This window comes from Saccostrea cucullata, unplaced genomic scaffold (genome assembly GCF_032062105.1).
Source record: "Saccostrea cucullata isolate Sc308-1 unplaced genomic scaffold, CSIRO_AGI_Scuc_v1 ctg69, whole genome shotgun sequence".
NCBI classification, from domain to species: domain Eukaryota; kingdom Metazoa; phylum Mollusca; class Bivalvia; order Ostreida; family Ostreidae; genus Saccostrea; species Saccostrea cuccullata.
The window spans coordinates 861,364-881,423 of NW_026939160.1; the positions used below are offsets into that span (position 1 = coordinate 861,364).

At 32.6% G+C, this 20,060-nt stretch overlaps 1 protein-coding gene and 1 long non-coding RNA gene across 3 annotated transcripts in view; one reads left to right on the plus strand and one right to left on the minus strand.

The window, feature by feature from the left end:
* Positions 1-294: 294 nt before the first annotated feature.
* Positions 295-20,060, minus strand: part of LOC134252377 (neuroglobin-1-like) — a 38,927-nt gene continuing 19,161 nt past the window's right edge. Inside the window, exons 2-3 of the mRNA XM_062734842.1 lie at positions 1,984-2,209; positions 295-738 (exon numbers count right to left, since the gene is read on the minus strand). Coding sequence (XP_062590826.1) covers positions 589-738; positions 1,984-2,209 — 376 coding nt within the window. The 3' untranslated portion in view covers positions 295-588. The remainder of the gene's footprint in view (positions 739-1,983; positions 2,210-20,060) is intronic.
* Positions 9,457-12,019, plus strand: LOC134252357 (uncharacterized). 2 transcript variants are annotated; one of them, XR_009988956.1, is made up of 4 exons: positions 9,457-9,563; positions 9,838-9,942; positions 10,247-10,409; positions 11,655-12,019. It is a non-coding gene; the product is annotated as an uncharacterized LOC134252357 (long non-coding RNA). The 2 variants fall into 2 exon arrangements; XR_009988955.1 differs by lacking the exon at positions 9,457-9,563 and having other exon boundaries at positions 9,684-9,942.

Genomic DNA, 20,060 nt, shown 5'->3' on the forward strand with positions numbered 1-20,060 from the left:
CATACGTGTACATATATGCCTTGAAGTTCTAGGTATTTTATAAGTTTTCTTCCACATCATTATTTGAACCTTCATTGTTGTCTCTAGGACCATTTTATTTGAATAAACAGTGAAATCTATTAATTGAGGGAGACTAAGCGTTTTATTTTTTTTTTCCTGATGCATTTCCTAACCTAGGGATACTGTCTTGTGCCAAGTTTTGTTAAAATTGGTTCAGCATTTTGAAAAGGAAGCTAAAATATGAATTACTTTTATTATTACAAAGGCAACGAGAGGAAAAAATTGAAGAGGAACTAGGTATTTTATGCATTTATTAAGGTAAGAAATTGTATTCCAGTACTATTCTGCAAGTTTGTAACTATTACATGTACCTTCAAATATCCAGCGTCTAATATAATATTACATGAATATTATACTTTACCTACATTATCACATAGGTTGATTCCTAAGAATAATCAAAACTATCACATATACATTGTTCGATGTTTCTATATGATATACTAGTAATATCTTTACTATTGCCTTGTTTTTTATAATGGAAAGAGACTCGATGGAATGTTTGGACAAACGTCATCAATCGATGTTCACTCAATATGTCACTACCGGTGCATCTATCAGCCCCCTTTTCATATGAAAGGTCATGACCTTGAAAAGTTGCACCCATGCAGATTCCATTTCCTGTGTCCACCTGTCGCCAAAATGAGGCTTAATGGCAATGACAAATTGATTTCCAACCAGCTGAAAAAAATGACAAAATTTAAACTTTTATTCCAATGAAAATACCTGGTATATGATTTCTTTTGCTCCTCCTATTAAAATTTATAATTTTATGTACATGTACGATACAAAATATCATCAACAAGGTACATTATGATTGTACAACTTTGTAGAATTCTGTTTCATATTCTTACCATGTGTGTACGACAAAGAAATATCTTTGGTGAGTGTTAATGAAAAGTTCACATACGTTAAATAATGAAATTATTGCTAATTGAACTAAAGGGTCCTAGCCATCCACTCGACTTTCTGACCACGAAGTAAACACTGTCGTCACCAACCTCTTAATCACCTCATGCTCAGAGCAGTTTACAAAATGAAATGTAATTCCCACAGCTGTATTTTTCACTCAGTTTCCCGAAAATGAATTTTCTTCATTTCCATTAGGGACATTTCTTACATTGACTTCCATTACAAGATGTTTTAACTCTAACAGTAAATATAGACTTCTTTTCCATCTATCTGCATTTAAATTTGAATACGGCCGAGTAGAATAAAATTTCAAAAAATACCGTCTAAAATAATAAATCAAAATTTTGATAAATTTATCAATTTAATCTGTCCCGACTTACAGTTACATATATTCAATAAAAGCATTGAATTTAGTTCGTTCTGGAAATAGAATACTTGATATAAAGATCAGACACTACAAAAGAATGACCTTAAGTTTTCTTTGCGGAGGTAATATTTCACTGTATAAAGGTCACTTATATTGATGATAATTAATGTATTAACGACATGTAGAGATATTGGAAGAAAAATCTGACGCGTGTTGGATTATTATTATATTTCCTCCCTCTTATGTAGCAAATGTTTTCAATCAGCTTCGTGAGCATTTAAAGCAAAATTACGTGATAAAATTCAGGAATAGTGCTTTAAAAATTGATCAAGATGGTCCTTAGCACATACTTGAATTGAACCAGGCAATTAAAAATTACTCATTGCTATTAATTTAACAGTAAATTAATCCGTCTATGCTGATCAATGCAGGTATTTTAAGTGACAATGAACAGGTGTGATACGAGTTTTTATTTAAAAGATATGGACATCCGAAGTACAGAGGAGGTATAAATGTAGCTCATCAGTTGGCTAGCTTTCTGTATATACATAGAGCTGTAATGTCTTTTTCAGACGAAATCATCAAAACTGTTTGACGGAATAAAAATTACTGACACGTTAGTGCACATAATAAAATGTAATGCTTACATCGACAAAGTCGTATCGTGCATTGTAATGTGTATGCCTCTCTCCAAGTTCGTGCATGAGGTTATGTAATTTTTCGGGAGTTTTTATTCTGCCTATGCACTTTTCGACAGTTCCCATAACCCTCAGAGCATGAGACCGTAGAATGGCGCTATGTTCCATGTCCTCTTTGGAAAGTTGCTGGAATGGCAAAAAGGCATCTTGTACTTCTGGGTGGGTTTGAAATAAACTGAAAAGATACAAAGATATTTCTATTTGAAAATGACATAATTCTTTTTATTATGGGAAGAATTTTTGGAACTGAAAAGGGGCAACCAGTTTTCGGTGTTAGAGAATTAACTGGACGGATTTACATGATTGTACATACACATGTATACACCGAGCAATGCATATAAATCCAATACATTGTGATATGCCTGATGTCACAGTAGGTGTCTGATTACAGAACAGCGGGGATTTATATCACACCCTCTATAGATTAAAACCTTCAAAACAAAATTTATGATAATAGACCTTTTTACCGCTAACATTCTCTGGAAAAAATGCATATAATTTTATTGAATGTTTATACAAAACTCTAGTCTGTATACTCTTTAGGAATGTAAAAAAAAACCCACATTAACCTGAATATGAAAAATGGCCAAATTATTTCTTGCTAATTTCTAGTATACAATTTTGCGAAGTTAGAGATACATGTAACACGTAAAAATAAGAATGTTTTATACATGTCGCCATCGTAATTTTACTTCAATTATGCTTAAGACATGAAAATAAGCGATCCTTGTTGCATGCGTAATAGCTCATCTACAAAGTAATACATGTCTATTTTATTACATTTAAGTTATAACTCATTGTAAAATTTCGAAGTGATATTATAATAGTGTTCAGCTTGTAAGTAATTACACCTAAGTGCAATAGAGTATAGATGAAGAGCATAACGATTTGAATTTTAAAAAAAAAAGTACAATCCCTTTTCTAAGATCTTGATGCAAATATTTCGTGTTATTATTGAAAAAAGCACAATAATCTTTTTTTTAAACCTCAGCGTTAAACAAAAGGATCTAAAATGAAATCCACCACGCAATTCTTTTTCTGATGTTTGTTTCTCTCGTTAAACATTTTTGAAATGCATATGTCAGACAGTAAATGGCATTTATCAAAAGTGTAGGCTTTAAGACACCTAGATGCCATTAAAGTTCTTTGAGATGATTATATCTCTCTGAAATGAAACAATTTTATGCTGTTTTTAGACATTTTTACGTATCCCGTTATAAATAAAACGCTTTATTTCTTTCGTTTTTTTAAAGAATGCATTTGTATTCCTTTTATTTTTACATAATCACCTTGGCACTTTCGACAAATGATTTTTTTGTATGAAAATGTTTGAAAACCTTGGGGCCAATTACAGATCACATACAAGTTATGGCATAAAAGACAGATGCGACAAAAATCAATGCAAAGAGCAGAAGATTTTGGAACAGATCCTCGTCAGAAAGAACATAAACTGGCTCGTACGAAAGATGAAGGTAGTATGAACGTCATATTTTAAAATATCAAGGAATTGGTTAAGCATGAAAAAACACGAAAGAATTATGTGCGGAATAACAATGTCGTAAAAAGCTACAAAACGACAATGCATTCATCCTCTTTACAACTTCTCTCTTGTTTTGTATATAAGAAACCATGACATAATTACTCAAAATTAAAGATGTTTAAAATATTTGTTGAAAGAATGTGTGAAGTCAACTTATTTAATCTTAGGGGACTGACGATACATTTCATTTTATATGCTTTCTAAGTGTAAGTTCGTGTTCGTGCAGAGGAATTATGATCAAAATGCTGTAAAATTCATAACTAAGGGTGATATCTTCCCCTTTAAATGATTTGCACAGCACACAACGTAATTATGTACCTTTACCTTTAATAATTTAATTCACGATTCGAAAGATAAATTCAGCTTTCCCGACTTTTGAAAAAAAAAGGGCATGTGCTGCTTGGCAAAAAAGAGTGTAGTTATTACTAGTATTCAAGAATTTAATGCATTAAATGCACGTACATCCATGTATGTTTTTGAACAAGGAATGTAAGGACTTAATTAAATAAAAGCCATCGTTCTTCATCTTCTTAACGTCTTATTTTGTGTGAACTGAGGTGAAGCTACAATACCTGGGAGGTTGCTGTTTTGTGTGAACTGAGGTGAAGCTACAATATCTGGGAAGTTGCTGTTACATCGCTCTAATCGTTTAAAGAAACGTATATAGTATACTATTTTCTATTCTACTCCTATATTAAAGATATATATGCCGTGTTAAACAGTATTTTTGCACAGCTGAAGCCCAACAAACATTTCTGAAGTATGATGAGCTATAAAAAATGAAGCATTCTTGCAAATTCGACGAAATATTCGTTATTAACAAAGTACTGGTCAGGAAAAGAACATTATATTCTAATGCATATTTATGGACTGACGTTTATGCTGGATCTGCGTATGTGCGCGGGAAAAGTATCGCGAGAATCATCAGGTCGAGGAAACTATTTTCAATGAGTTGGATTATAGGTTACTACATAAAATACATGTACTACATGCGTTTTTCGAAAAGGCTAGTTTTTAGCTCTACTGGTCAGAGACCAGAAGAGCTTATGCGATAGTAATGCGTCCGGCGTCCGTCCGTCTGTCTGTCTGTCTGTCCGTCTGTCTGTAAACAATTTTTCAAAATGCTACTCCTCCTACAATTTTAGTCTGATTTCAATATCACTTGGCACACAAGTAGACTACACTAAGATACATAGAATAGTGCATCGGTTTTTTATTTCGATGAACGATGTTGCCATGGTTACTAAAAATAGAATTTTCTGTGAAATTCCTTTAAAACGCTACTCCTTCTACAATTTTGGTCTGATTTCAATATAACTTGGCACACAAGTAGACTACACTAAGATACATAGAATAGTGCATCGGTTTTTGATTTCGATGAACGATGTTGCCATGGTTACTAAAAATAGAATTTTCTGTGAAATTCCTTTAAAACGCTACTCCTTCTACAATTTTGGTCTGATTTCAATATAACTTGGCACAAAAGTAGACTACACTAAGATACATAGAATAGTGCATCGGTTTTTGATTTCGATGAACGATGTTGCCATGGTTACTAAAAATAGAATTTTCTGTGAAATTCCTTTAAAACGCTACTCCTTCTACAATTTTGGTCTGATTTCAATATAACTTGGCACAAAAGTAGACGACACAAAGGTACATAGAATAGTGCATCGGTTTTTGATTTCGATGAACGGTGTTGCCATGGTTACTAAAAATAGAATTTTCTGTGAAATTCCTTTAAAACGCTACTCCTTCTACAGTTTTGGTCCGATTTCAATATAACTTGGCACACAAGTAGACTACACTAAGATACATAGAATAGTGCATCGGTTTTTGATTTCGATGAACGGTGTTGCCATGGTTACTAAAAATAGAATTTTCTGTGAAATTCCTTTAAAACGCTACTCCTTCTACAATTTTGGTCTGATTTCAATATAACTTGGCACAAAAGTAGACTACACAAAGATACATAAAATAGTGCAATGGTTTTTGATAAGTACAAACCAGTAGAGCTACAGTCTCGACAGAGACTTCTGGTTTAAATCGCTCTCGGAAAGACGTGATGCATTTTTCCAAACATTTTACACGCTTAATGCATTATGTACATTATTATCTACTAATCCCATGCTCACATATGCATACAAATGTTTAACAATGGTTAAAAATTAGGGTTTTCCCACTCCATTGCACAAGTCCGTTTGTTTACAGCTTTCCCAGCGCTGCACTGTCAGTGAAAAGTCAATTTCACGTGACTATTCCTCAGTACAAAAAGCAACCAACGTATACAACTTCGAAAGTTCTACGATCAATGCCCATGAGAATTAATACAGAGAGGATTTTTTTTAAAAAAACGTGCAACTTAAGTCTTTTTTAAACCAGAAGTCTCTGTCGAGACTGTAGCTCTACTGGTTTGTACTTATAACAAAGGATGAGAAAAGAAGCCATTGCCATCAGATCAAAACTGTAGAGCGTTTTAAAGGAATTTCACAGACATTTCTACTTTTAGTAACAATAGCAACACTGTTCATCAAAATCACAAAACCGATGCACTATGTATCTTAGTGTAGTCTACTTGTGCGCCAAGTAATATTGAAATCAGACCAAAACTGTAGAAGGAGTAGCATTTTTAAGGAATTTCACAGAAAATTCTATTTTTAGTGACCATGGAAACACTGTTCATCGAAATCAAAATCCGATGCACTATTTTATGTATCTTAGTGTAGTCTACTTGTGTGCCAAGTTATATTGAAATCAGACCAAAACTGTAGAAGGAGTAGCGTTTTAAGGAATTTCACAAAAAATTCTTTTTTAGTAACCATGGCAACACCAATCATCGAAATCAAAAACCAATGCACTATTTTATGCATCTTAGTGTAGTCTACTTGTGTGCCAAGTTATATTGAAATCAGACCAAAACTGTAGAAGGAATAGCGTTTTAAAGGAATTTCACAAAAAATTCTTTTTTAGTAACCATGACAACACCAATCATCGAAATCAAAAACCAATGCACTATTTTATGTATCTTAGTATAGTCTACTAGTGTGCCAAGTAATATTGAAATCAGACCAAAACTGTAAAAGGAGTAGCGTTTTTACGAAATTTCACAGAAAATTCTATTTTTAGTAACCATGGCAACACCGTTCATCAAAATCAAAATCCGATGCACTATTTTATGTATCTTAGTGTAGTGTACTTGTGTGCCAAGTTATATAAAAATCAGACCAAAACTGTAGGAGGAGTAGCAATTTTGAAAAATTGTTTACGGACAGACAGACAGACAGACAGACGGACGGACACCTTACTATTGCATAAGCTCTTCTGGTCTCTGACCAGTAGAGCTAAAAATGCAATAACTTTAAATTTTTATTAACAAATAACTGAGGAACAACTAATTCAACCAGTTACACTGCAAATTTACGAATATCGAGTTTAAAAACTGGAGTCTTATTTACTTGTGGAGACTTTGTGAGCGGTATTTCAAAGTACTTTTTAACAAGGAAAACTGAATTTGTTCGTTAATATGAGCATGGGAATTCTTAATTATCTATTCTTCGTATTTTTTTTTCTTAAGCACGCTTCAAAAAATTGTAAATTGGCTTTCCAGCAGTCATTTGAAATCGCATCCTATATTTCCCTAACCCACGTGTTTGTAGTAAAAATAAACATGTAGTAGACTATCATGCTTTTCGGCTCGTTTATGAGATTGGACCATTGTTTGCTGTGAGTATGAATATTTCAATAAGAGGCGGTTTAACATCCGACTCGGAGAGAAAATGATTTTTACCAAATAATATTTCATAACTTTTTAAAGTGATGGAGTGGGATTGTCTTATTTGCAGAAAGTATATAACTTATATAACTTGATATGATACCACATATACTAGTATTTATTTCTTTAAAAATAAAACACTAATACGGCATATATATCTTTAATTATGTAAAACATAAATTATAAAACACTCATTTTTATTAGTTGGGGGGGGGGGTTCAATGTTGTTTCATGCGGCGTAGTTTATTTAAATAATCCATAAACGAATACATTTTAATTTTGGAATTATGTTAACTTAATATAATGAAGTAAAGGTAATCAGAAAACCCAACAAGGGGCCCATGGGCCACAAAGCTCACCGAAGTCAATGTCACAATGTAAATGTGATATTTACACAAAAAAATGTATTAACAATATCAATTGTGCTGGAAAAAAACAAACAAGGAAAGATGTTCTGAAAGATGGAGTGAAATATATGCAACCATCTGCTAACCATCTTTTTGTAATGTATTGAAGTTCGGAATTTAATGCTTATGGTCTTCCAACAAATGATTAACGTGTATTATCCGTGAATAATCTTTGGCTCATTTTCCAATCAGAATATGATCTTGAAAGGTCTTTGATAAAATATTTCAAAAGTCCATGTGCCACAAAGCTGTTCTAAATTGATCGGTTCTATCTGACACGAATTTCCAATAAATTTTATCCCATGCCCCATCCCGGAGAAGTGATTAGAACAAATTGAACATATATAGAAAGAATGGTTGCGTAAGTATGTCCCACGGTTCCTACGTCATCCCTTTATATCTCAAATTACATAAGCTCCTTGGCCTTCAACTAGGTTCAATCAATATTTCTTTTATTCTGCTTTTAAGGAAACCCTCTAGTTCAACAAGTACGTGGACAATTTCGCAATTTTGTTGAAGAGCCCATTAGGTATTACATTAATATAATTTCTTTCTATTTTCACTAAAAAAAATTGTTACATCCAGTTATATACTAATTACAATTCATTAACCCCTTCACTTCCGTATCGGTCAAATTGACCGGTGGCGCGTTAAAACACGACTTCGCGAAACTAAGATCTCCGTATCTTTTTTATGGTACCATGAAGGTATATAAACTATATATCATCTTTTTGGAAATTTTCTCTACTTTTAAAATATCTAAAAAGATTATGTCTTGATTGCCGGTATTTAATCGATTTTACGTTGTGAAGACAAACGTGACTTTTTGAAAATGGCGTTATTTTTCAAAGCAATTGCCTATTTTTCAGACGATTGACATTTTTTTCCTGATTAACTTTATAAAGAAAGTATGGTATATTCTTAAAGCATATTTTCTCTGCTTTTAAAATATGTAAAAATTATTGTTATTACTTTAAAGTATATTTTAAAAACAAGAATTTTCTTGCACTTATGTGTTTTTTCTCGATTTTATTCGTAATGTTTAAACAAAGCTCAGTTTTACGTTCATTTCTGTGTTGAAATAGGGAAAACAAAATAAAGCTGGTAAAAGTAGAGAAAATTTCCTTTCCAACAAACCCGTACAGGCCTTCTTACGCTCAGTATTTTCTTAATTACGATAATTTGAATTTGTGACCTTCGCATAGTTTTTATGGAAAAATCGGTCAATATTAACATGTAACGTCAAGGTCGATATTGTTGCGTCTTACTCGAAACAACAAATTCTTTTATAAGACTTTTTTGACCATTTAAATATATTTTTCACTGAAATAAATGCATAATACAAAAAAAAATATATAGATTTCAAAAAATAAATATAGATCTATACTATCGTTCTGCCTTTTGTGAAGTGAATGTTAATTTCTTCATCTACATGTAATGATGTACATATATTTCATGTATACAGTGATATACAATGTTGATAAAAATTGTAGATTCCCAAAACGTCGATCTTTACTAAAAAAAATCAATCAGATTTTTAATATTGTTGTATCTTGTTATACTGTATACTTATTAATTTGCAATTTAATTAGATCTACATTGGCACGAAATTTAACAATACAAAAACTCGCATTTATAAATAAATACGACTCAACACTGTATGAGTTGATACGAATTGAAAAAAAACACGTGTTTCCGCTGTGGTGTAAACAACAACATGATCCGAAATCTGAACTTTCATGATTATTTCACGACGAAGATCATCACATCAATGAATCAAATAATACGGACATACCTTTGGTATTAACAGGTGAGAATACGTGTATATTGACTGAAAAGTTTAAGTTTAAAAGGCATTAGTTCTCGTTCTAAAGAAAACTAAATGTACACATGTACAAGATCTTTATGTTTCAGTGTGCTTATTTCGTATTGTTCAGCCAATTTTGTGTTGCTTTTGAACTTTTATGCTTTTGATAATCACTCGTAAGTTCAAAGTAAAATCAAAGTTGCCATAATAATGGATAGTTGTTTTAAGTATGTGTGTACCAGTGTGTACATGTACCACTTTCACATTGAATTTTTAGGGTGCTTTCACCATATGCAACAATAGTTTCATCCGTGAATACCCACTTTCTAAGCCCACCATGAACTACGAAGGTCAATTAATATGTAAGGACACCAATGAACAGGTAAATTTTGTTTGTGTTTGTTTTGTAAAATTTAAAAAAAATAAAGTCTAATTTTATTTGTGTCATTCTCATGATATTGCATTCATACAAATTGATAAACATTTGATTTATATTTTGAAAAATAAGTGTTTGAAACACATAATACTTATGATGCTTAATTATTCATACAGACACATTATTTAAACATGTAATATCTATTTGAATGAATGCCAAGATATGGAACAAGCTGTTTTTATAGACTGCTGTTGCATTTCCAATCTGCATAAAGTATGTGGTTAGAATTTCCATTTTCTCAATTTTTCAGACACTTTCCAATTATGGTACATCATATACATGGGTGGTCAAACTCACTGGATGGTTTATCAACACTCCCATGCTCACAAACAGCCTTGCCCCAGGAATTTTGCCCTGAAGTAACATTGCAGTCTATTGTCTCCCTTCCTTTTACAACCCTGTCAGCCATGCAGGTATGCAATCTATGAAAGCCATGAAGGGACATAGAATTTTTAAAAATTTATAAAAGTAAACCGAGTTCTCGATATATACAATCCGTTCTCTCGGATTGACAATCTGTTATAACAAATTGCCAATTCATTCTCACAGATTATCAATTTGTTCCCTCAAATTACACAATCCGTTATCTCAGATTGTATAATTCATTCTCTTAGTTTAAATGATTTGTTCCCTCGGAATGTAAACCCTTCCCATGATTTCAATAAAATTATTTATCTGTACATATCGGATATGGTAATACATGTTTAAAGAATAGAATATTGTAGTATTTTACATCCTACCATTTATTACCTATTATGGTCCAAAATGAGAAGAATACATGAACATTTTCAAATCAATATGCTAGTACTGATATTTGTACAACAAAAAATCTTTGAGGTTTTTGTGTTACGTGTATATTAGAATAATTGAAAGTCCTAAATCGTAAAAATGAATATGGATCCTGTGTAATCATAATTTTTCTAAAATAAATATACGTTGAATTAGTTATGAAAGAGGCTGGAAATGACCAGTTGCTGAAACAAAATAAATAGAACGCACATATTGATTAAAATGGTTGGATGTATCTGTACATATATGTGATGAAATTCAAGAGCACAGAGAAAATCAGAAGACTGATGTTGTAACAAATTGAGATTTCGAATTATTAATCTGTGAAAACGAATTACCAGTATGTAATTCGAGATCTCAAATTATGAATCAAGGGGGCAAATTAGTAATCTGTAAGATTGGATTGTGTAATTCGAGATCTCGAATTAAAATCGAGGGAACAATTTAGTAATTCGTGGGATTTGATTGTCTAATTCGATATCTCAATTTTTACTTTTTTGAAAAATTGGTGTGTCCCTTCATGGCATTTGTAGCAATCTAATTAAAATTAGATCTTCCATCCACTGCCAGATTTTTTTTTGATATTTTGCGATAGCGTAAACAGAGGCTTTAGTCAGATTGCCATATATGCTATTTGTTTTAGTTCAGTAATTTTACCATGATGGTTTACTACAAGGTTGTTGAATTATCAGTCCTGATACATTGACTTAGCAATATCATTTAACTACTTGAATCACATAATACAATTTTAATTTTAAAAGGAAAATCAAATAAATGTAGTAATTTTAGCATTCTTAATTTAATTTATAAATGTAAATCCATATACACAATGACATGTATCTGTTTCAAAATATTTAAATCTTTTACAGGATAGAAGATGATCACTTGTACTTGACAGCAAATAATAATGTCTTGGACAAGTCAAAGAATTTCCTCCAGTCTTACAGAGAAATGACAGTTGATAAAAGAATGGTGGACACAAAGTAAAACTGCTCTTCAACATTTTGTTGAAGATTTCAGCCTGATTTGGAATTCATCTTGCAATATTTCTGGATTTGTATATTTGGACATAAACGTCACATTTTCAACTTATTGACTAAACAGTTTTGCGTTAAATTTTGCCAATGATATCTATTATTATTATTTCCCTCCAAGATAACATGTCAAGTCTTTATTGTACCCCTTAAGCTCTGTTATACCAGAAAAATCTTGTAAAAAAATCATTTAGTTTTTTTCCTCTTGTTAGATTAAATCCATGAAAATAAAGATTATTTTTAATGGCATCAAGAGAATGGATTTTTTTGTTTAACAAAAAGATTGTATACATGTTTTCCTAGGGGTTTGTAAGAAGCAGACCAGAATTCTTTGCTTGCAAATTTTGTCGTTTGCCATTTTTTATCACGTCAACTATTAGATGATTTATCCATGAAGCATTTCAAAATTGATATTTACTTACAATTTAAAGCAGAATTCTGTACTGATATGACCTTGACCCCCTTAAAAACAAGAGTGTCAAGGTCAATTTTTAACACAAAAATGTTCTTTCATCTTTATGGCTCATATCTTACATACAATATCATAAAATATACAAAAAGTGTCGAGAATGTGTCCAGAATGTGAAATAACAAACATGTATATAGCCAAAAACTTTAAAAAGTTGTTGCTTAGCAACCACTTAAAGGCCATTAAACATATATTTGAATTAAAATGATGCATGGATATTGCATTTCTGATCCCTTCTTGAGAGTATATTCAGAATTTTCCATTTCAGCATCCATTGTGTTAAATCATGGCAAGAATATTGAAAAGTGTTGAAAAAAATTGATGAAACTTTTGCACTTGTTTGACCTTTGACCTCCTTAAAATAGTTCTAATGAGGTCAGACTTTAAGACAATTTATCAGCTGTTCATCCCTTGTACTTTTATGACCTCACATCTAGCTTTTATATGTGCTGGGATGCATAAATGTGTATAGGATGAGTAATAAACGAAATTTCTTGCCTGAAAATTGAAAAATTCTGGGTTGCTAAGCAACCGCTTTTAAGTAGTTATATGCAGAATTGAAAAAAAAGTTTATATGTTTCATGTAGTACAGTATCATGCTCTTTTGTGAGTATATCCAAAATTTCCTATTTCAACATACATCATAGAAAATATTTAGCTTGAAGATTAAAAAGTATCAAAATATCCCATAAAATTTTGCACTTAATTGACCTTTGACCTCCATTTTTACTAATAAGGTCAGTTGTTGAGTATCTGAGTAGTCATAAAATATCATCTCTAAGACATTCCCTATAAAATGATATGCAATATACCTAGCTTTCTCCTTGAATAAAAAAGTTGGAAATAATTTAATAATGTCATATCAAAAAGTCTCCAAAATCACCTAAAATGCGCCGGAAGAGAAAGGGTTAAACATGTTTTAACATGTACTTATGCTAATTTAAAAAAGAATCTCTGCTAAATTTAAAGCTCAAGATTGAACTTCTTTATGTTCAACAATTGCAAGTGTTTATATTCCCATTTGTAATTTTCAACCATATGCACTGATAAATAAATAAAATACGAAGAAATTCCACGAACTTGTGGATCAACCGTCGTACATTGTACTTAGAGAGGTTCAATATAAAGCTTTTGAGTTTTTTTCTGGGCTTTTATTTCAAGATCTAAACTCACTAAAGCGAGGAAATGCAGCGAAGATCACCCCGAAGTACATATACGTGCAAGCCGGAAATAAACCAAAGATATTTTGACATTCCGTGATAATAATAAGAAACAGCTCAGTACGTTACCCAAAATTCATTAAATTTATGATGTCATAACAAAAAACTTTCTAAAGATCCTTCATTTTGATTGAAGGTTTCTGAATTGAAATAATCTGTAATATTGGTCAGTTTGCTTTTTCGTCGGAAACAGATACAAGATTACCACATTTGTTTACATCATTCAGCTCTCCCCCGCACACTTTCTGTGTGTTTCAAATGTTAAATTTCTATCTTTAAAAGTTTATCATCTGCACCTACTTTTTGTACCAGTCGAAGCTTTGTTCTTGGTTCATTAATGCTAGGATTTGTTCAAATTTATTTTATTCTCAAAGTACCTTTTTAAGAAGAAGACGTACAATAGGCACCTAGTCCACAAAATGACACCCGCCTCCCAAATAAATATAATGACAAAGTCCATGTTTTGCTATGGGAGACTAGACATAAATTGTTAGATCAAAAAGTACAGTGGGAGGTAAACAAAGGAACTATGAAATAAAGAAATCTGTCGAAGTATCATTAAATTTTATTAAGTGGTATAGGAGGAGTTGTGGATAAGAGACGGGTATCCCTCAATATTACAGTAAGAATGGCAGTGTCCTTTGTTTTTTCTAAGGGAATCCCAAAAATGCGTGTAAGATCAAAAAATAAAATAGGAGGTGCACAAAGACACCATGTAACAAAGATTCAGTGGATGAAATATATGGAGATAACGAACAGTATTCAAAAGTCCATTAAAGGCAGAGATTTTAAGCACCGCCTTCAAAAATACCTGGTCTGGGTAGCCCTGTCAATCAAGTACGTGAAGGTCCATCATTGGATGCTGGAACTTGATTGACAGTTACTTACTGGTCCCTGTGTATATCCTGTACACCTTGAATGGGACTCGATGTGACCTTCTAATTAACTTTTGATCCTTTGATGTTTACTGAACACGGTATACAGAATTACTGTGATTTTTAGCTCTACTGGTCAGAGACCAGAAGAGCTTATGCGATAGTATGCGTCCGTCGTCCGTCCGTCTGTCTGTCTGTCTGTCTGTCCGTCTGTCTGTCTGTAAACAATTTTTCAAAATGCTACTCCTCCTACAGTTTTGGTCTGATTTCAGTATAATTTGGCACACAAGTAGACTACACTAAGATACATAATTCTGTGTATCGGTTTTTGATTTCGATGAACGGTGTTGCCGTGGTTACTAAAAATAGAAATTTCTGTGAAATTCTTTCAAAATGCTACGCCTCCTACAGTTTTAGTATGATTTCAATTTAACTTTACACACAAGTAGACTACACTAAGATACATAATTCTGTGTATCGGTTTTTGATTTCGATGAACGGTGTTGCCGTGATTACTAAAAATAGAAATTTCTGTGAAATTCTTTCAAAATGCTACTCCTCCTACAGTTTTGGTCTGATTTCAATATATCTTGGCACACAAGTAGACTACACTAAGATACACAATTCTGTGTATCGGTTTTTGATTTCGATGAACGGTGTTGCCGTGGTTACTAAAAATAGAAATTTCTGTGAAATTCTTTCAAATTGTTACTCCTTCTACAGTTTTAGTCTGATTTCAATATAACTTGGCACACAAGTAGACTACAATAAGAAGCATAATTCTATTTATCAGTTTTTGATTTCGATGAACGGTGTTGCCGTGGTTACTAAAAATAGAAATTTCTGTGAAATTCTTTCAAAATGCTACTCCTTCTACAGTTTTAGTCTGATTTCAATATAACTTGGCACACAAGTAGACTACAATAAGATACATAATTCTGTGTATCGGTTTTTGATTTCGATGAACGGTGTTGCCGTGGTTACTAAAAATAGAAATTTCTGTGAAATTCTTTCAAAATGCTACTCCAAATACAATTTTAGTCTGATTATAATATAAATGTGGCATGCAAGTAGACTGCACTAAGAACATAAAGAGACTTAATCAAGGATCATTATTCTATTTATTGCTGTTGAAAAGTTTCAATTTCCAACTGCTTAAGTACTTTTCTCTTCCTTTGCTATAAGTACAAACCAGTAGAGCTTCAGTCTCGACAGAGACTTCTGGTTTTTTTTTAGATTGATAATTTATGAATTAAATATACCTGTAGTATTTGAAAGGATAATAATATGATATGTATTTTTAAAACAAAAAATTAACCTTTGGTACATAAAACTTTTTTTTTCATATGAAATTTCCATTTTATCTTTAATATGTTAAATGGTATAATTTTAAAGTGGAAATGTTATTACTGTGTGAAGTAATTAAATTTAAAAAAAAAAATAAAGTTTCTAATCATGGGTAACTTACATTTTCCCTTTTAATTCAGATAAGAATTTACAAGTAATCTTTTTTAGCATGTTTCATGGTGACGAAGCCATGATAGACCTACATGTATGCAGTGCAGAACTTTTTTTGTGAAATATAGATCATACAGCTCTCTTTCATTAAATAAATAGATGGGATCCGGGGGATGAATGAATTATTAGTCTAATTTGGTTGTTACAAGAGTTGTTTTCTTTAAATTAACACATACAACAACATCTTAAACAGTTTTTGTTTTAATATTTGAATTAATAGTATGATATCATAATAATTTTTTTTAAATAAGTAGGGGTGTTTTCATACAAACAAAAATAAATCAATATATAATTGAAAAAAACTTTTTACTACTAATTTTAAGATTGTTTCAAAATCCCCAACACAGGTAAAGTTTGACATCTGAGTATTTCACCGTGTATTAAATCACTTCCTGTGTATAGGGATTAGGAGACAGATGACTACAGGTAGACTGCTAGCCCCCAAGGCATTTACACACCTGTACAATATAAGCCCCTCCCTCACCTGGAATTTACCACCCGGTAAAAAATCTCTGCCTTTAAACAATATAAAATTGGAGCAGAGCAAGCATTGAGATTGAGCATCCCCTGTCGAACGGCCCCACCCGCCGTGTGCTCCTTGTCATGACCTTGAAATAACGGAAATATCCATTAACAATTCTGTGTGAAACATAGAATGAAAAACATCAGTCAGCATTTGACTTGCATGTAATGAAAATCTCATTAAAATCCATTCCGTGCTTATAACTAAAGGAGTTGTGGATGAGATGGGTTACCCAAACTGTAAAGGACGGACGTATATAGACAGATGGACGGACAATCCCATCACTGTATTCCTCCCTTGCTGAGGAATACCATAAGAGGAAAAAGACAATAATGGTCACCTGAGTATAATTGCCTGACGTCACGGCGTCAGGCTGTATAAGGATTGATATTTTCATAATCCGAAACTATGCAATCATACCTAGATAGCTAGATTTAATACAAGCTGATTTACATTGGAATTCTTTACCTGCATTTTAAAAGAAACAGTTTTCAGAAAAGAGAATAATATAACTGATGCAAAATACTGCAGTGTTTACTTCCTTTACCCTTTTTGCATTGAACAGATTATTGCATGAGATTCACCGTTTCAAAATGTCCGTGCATCCTTTTTTCTTCATTTCTATACTACTGGATCAGTCCATTTATATTCTACGAAAGGGGCGAATCGCTCTTTTTCGCGCCAAATGTCACTACTTTCTTCGCGCCTTTTCCTTGGATTGTTCTATTGTATGAATGGGTGTGTTAGCAACTTCCATGGAATTAAATAAAGTTTATCCTTTAAACCTCCTTCCAGTGCTTCAGAAATTCTCTCTAAAAGTTAATGTTTTATCTCATTCTTTTAAACAACATATCGTATAATATATCAGTATGCGGACATGCGACACTAAAGAAAGGATTTTTCTAATTTGATTCCCGATCCCATGGTTGGTTTATTCCATAAATGGACTAGTCCATTAATAATAAACAAAGCAGTTCAACAAGTCATGGACCACAAACATGATATATTATGTGTCTCTGTTCAGATGCACACAATAAATAAGAAACACTTGCAAATCTAGGATTTTTATTTCCACAAAGGCCTAAGTATTGAATTTACTTACAGTGTATTTCATTCTCAATATATGATAGTGTCACTACCCCCCCCCCCTTTTAAGGAAAAAAAAATTAATGAACAATTACAAACATTACTACTGTTTACTTCAGTGGAGAAAATATACTCCAAAAAATATGTTTTTAATTATATCCATCTTTTAAAATGTTGACAATGCATGATTTAGTAAAAGATCTTATAATAGATGTTACATATACAATGGAGCTCGAAATCAATTTAGATCGAAGGGCAGATCACACCACTTGCAGAAAACCCCCACAGAATAACAACCCCTTAGTATGCAGTGTAGAGATGATTCTTCTAAAAGTTAGATAAAATCAAGATTTCATTTTCACAAGGTTCTCAGAATATTAAGTAAGGAAATATTTTAAACCCAAAAGTATTGCACAAAAGGTTTATCACTCCTCATGCAGATATTGATTGATTAAGTCAGGCAAGCTTCTTAAAAAGCTGTTACTTGTACCAAATTGTAAATGATTTCAGGAAGTGTAAAACTGGAGGATTGTGAGCCAGTCCGATCACAAAATAATGAATTCACCCCGCTGTGATTTTGTAAAATTTGCAAATGTGACCTTGAACTTTCCCAAAACATCTTTATATTTTATTGACAAATTCTCTTGTCAAAAAAAACTGTATGTTACATTATATCAATTTTTAATTTTTCTTTTATGTGTGACCTTGAATTTGTCACAATAAGGTCCGGCAAGATTTGAGCTACCAGGTCTAAAACAATCGTTGTACTAAAAGATTCAGTTGATAGCTATAACCCAGACAAATTCAATACTTTTTCTAGTAGTGATCTTGAAATTGCAAGCTTGACTTTGCAACAAGGTCTTGACACTCTGAGGTCATAAACCACTTTCAATTATTCTCTTTTTAAAGAAATTAAAGCCTAAATAAGAATTGTATTCTGTTACTTTTAGTGCTGTTGTGCTTACCAAAATTACATTTCCTCAAGGTTAGATCGATACACTATTGAGTTGATCTTACACAATCTTTAAACCAAGTTTAAACTTTTAGTGATTCCCATACGAAGTTAAAGTAGGGCGTTAGCTTAAGCGTTGCGGAGTAAGGAGTTGTCCTAATGTGTACAGCAAATATTTTGGCATTGCACATTACTAGTATTACTTCGAGTTCAAGTAATGCATTACCATTACGATTAGCATTACCCCAAGCCTGCTAACGTCACGGGTTCAAATCCCATTATAAGGTGTAGAGACCGGTTCCTCGAATGAGACCGTAAAACCGATGTCCGGTAGGTGCTGGGACGAAAAGAGCACTGCTTAATGGCCCCAAGTACCAACTCTATAGACTATAGGTGAAACAAGAGGCCCACGGGCCTTATAGGTCCCCTGAGTACCATGTAACAACTTCCCAACAATTGAATTTAGTTCGTGTTTTAAATCGGAGGCCATAAAATTCACAATTTAATTTAAGAAAGGGGCACCATTGCTTATCATAATTATACACTTAACATGCTTTCTCCAGTTACTTAATACCCAGAGGTAGATGAGTGTAACAAAGAATAAACCAGTTGTGCACCCCACCCCAAAGGAACCACTGACCCTGGGGCCACAGATATCAAAATTTTGGAAATTTTATCATAAATTTTATTTCACCATATATAGTTGATTAATACCAAAGTGCAGATTTCAAAGCATTAATTTATTTTCAGACTATGGTACCCCCCCCCCCTCCTCCGATACCCCTGACCCAGGGCGCATGAAATTAACCATTTTGCTAGATGCACCTTTCTTCATCTTAAATATATATACTTAGATCATTGGCATAATAAACAGAAGCAAAGGAAAAGATTTTCAAAGAATTAATGTATTTTCACTATATAATCAATAGAGCATCACCCCTTACACCAAATGGCAAAACCCCTGACAGGCGCCATAAATTCACAAATTTGGTTGATGCACTCTTGCTCATTATAACTATATACTAAGTTAGTTTATTTAATACCCAGGAGCAGAGAAGTAGATTTTCAAAGAATTAATGCATTTTCACTATATAATCAATAGAGCCCCGTCCAAACACCAGAACCCCTGACCCTGGGGCCATAAAATTCACAATTTTGGAAGAGGCACTCTTGCTCATCATTACTATTACTTAGTTAGTTTATTTAATACCCAGGAGCAGAGATATTCATAGAAATAATGCATTTTCACTATATAATCAATTGCGCCCCGCACAACATTAGAACCCCTGACCCTGGGACCATAAAATTCACAATTTTGGAAGAGGCACTCTTGCTCATCAGAACTATGTCCTTAGTTTATTTAATACTCAGCAGCAGAGGAGAAGATTTTTGAAGATTTAATGTGTTTTCACTATATAATCAATAGAACCCCACCTTAACACCTGGGCCATAAAATTCACAATTTAGGAAGAGGCGCTCTTGCTTATCATATGTACATGTATGTACTTAGTTAATTTACTTGATTGGTTGATTAATACCAAAGTGCAGATTTCAAAGCATTAATTTATTTTCAGAATATGTACCCCCCCCCCCCTCCT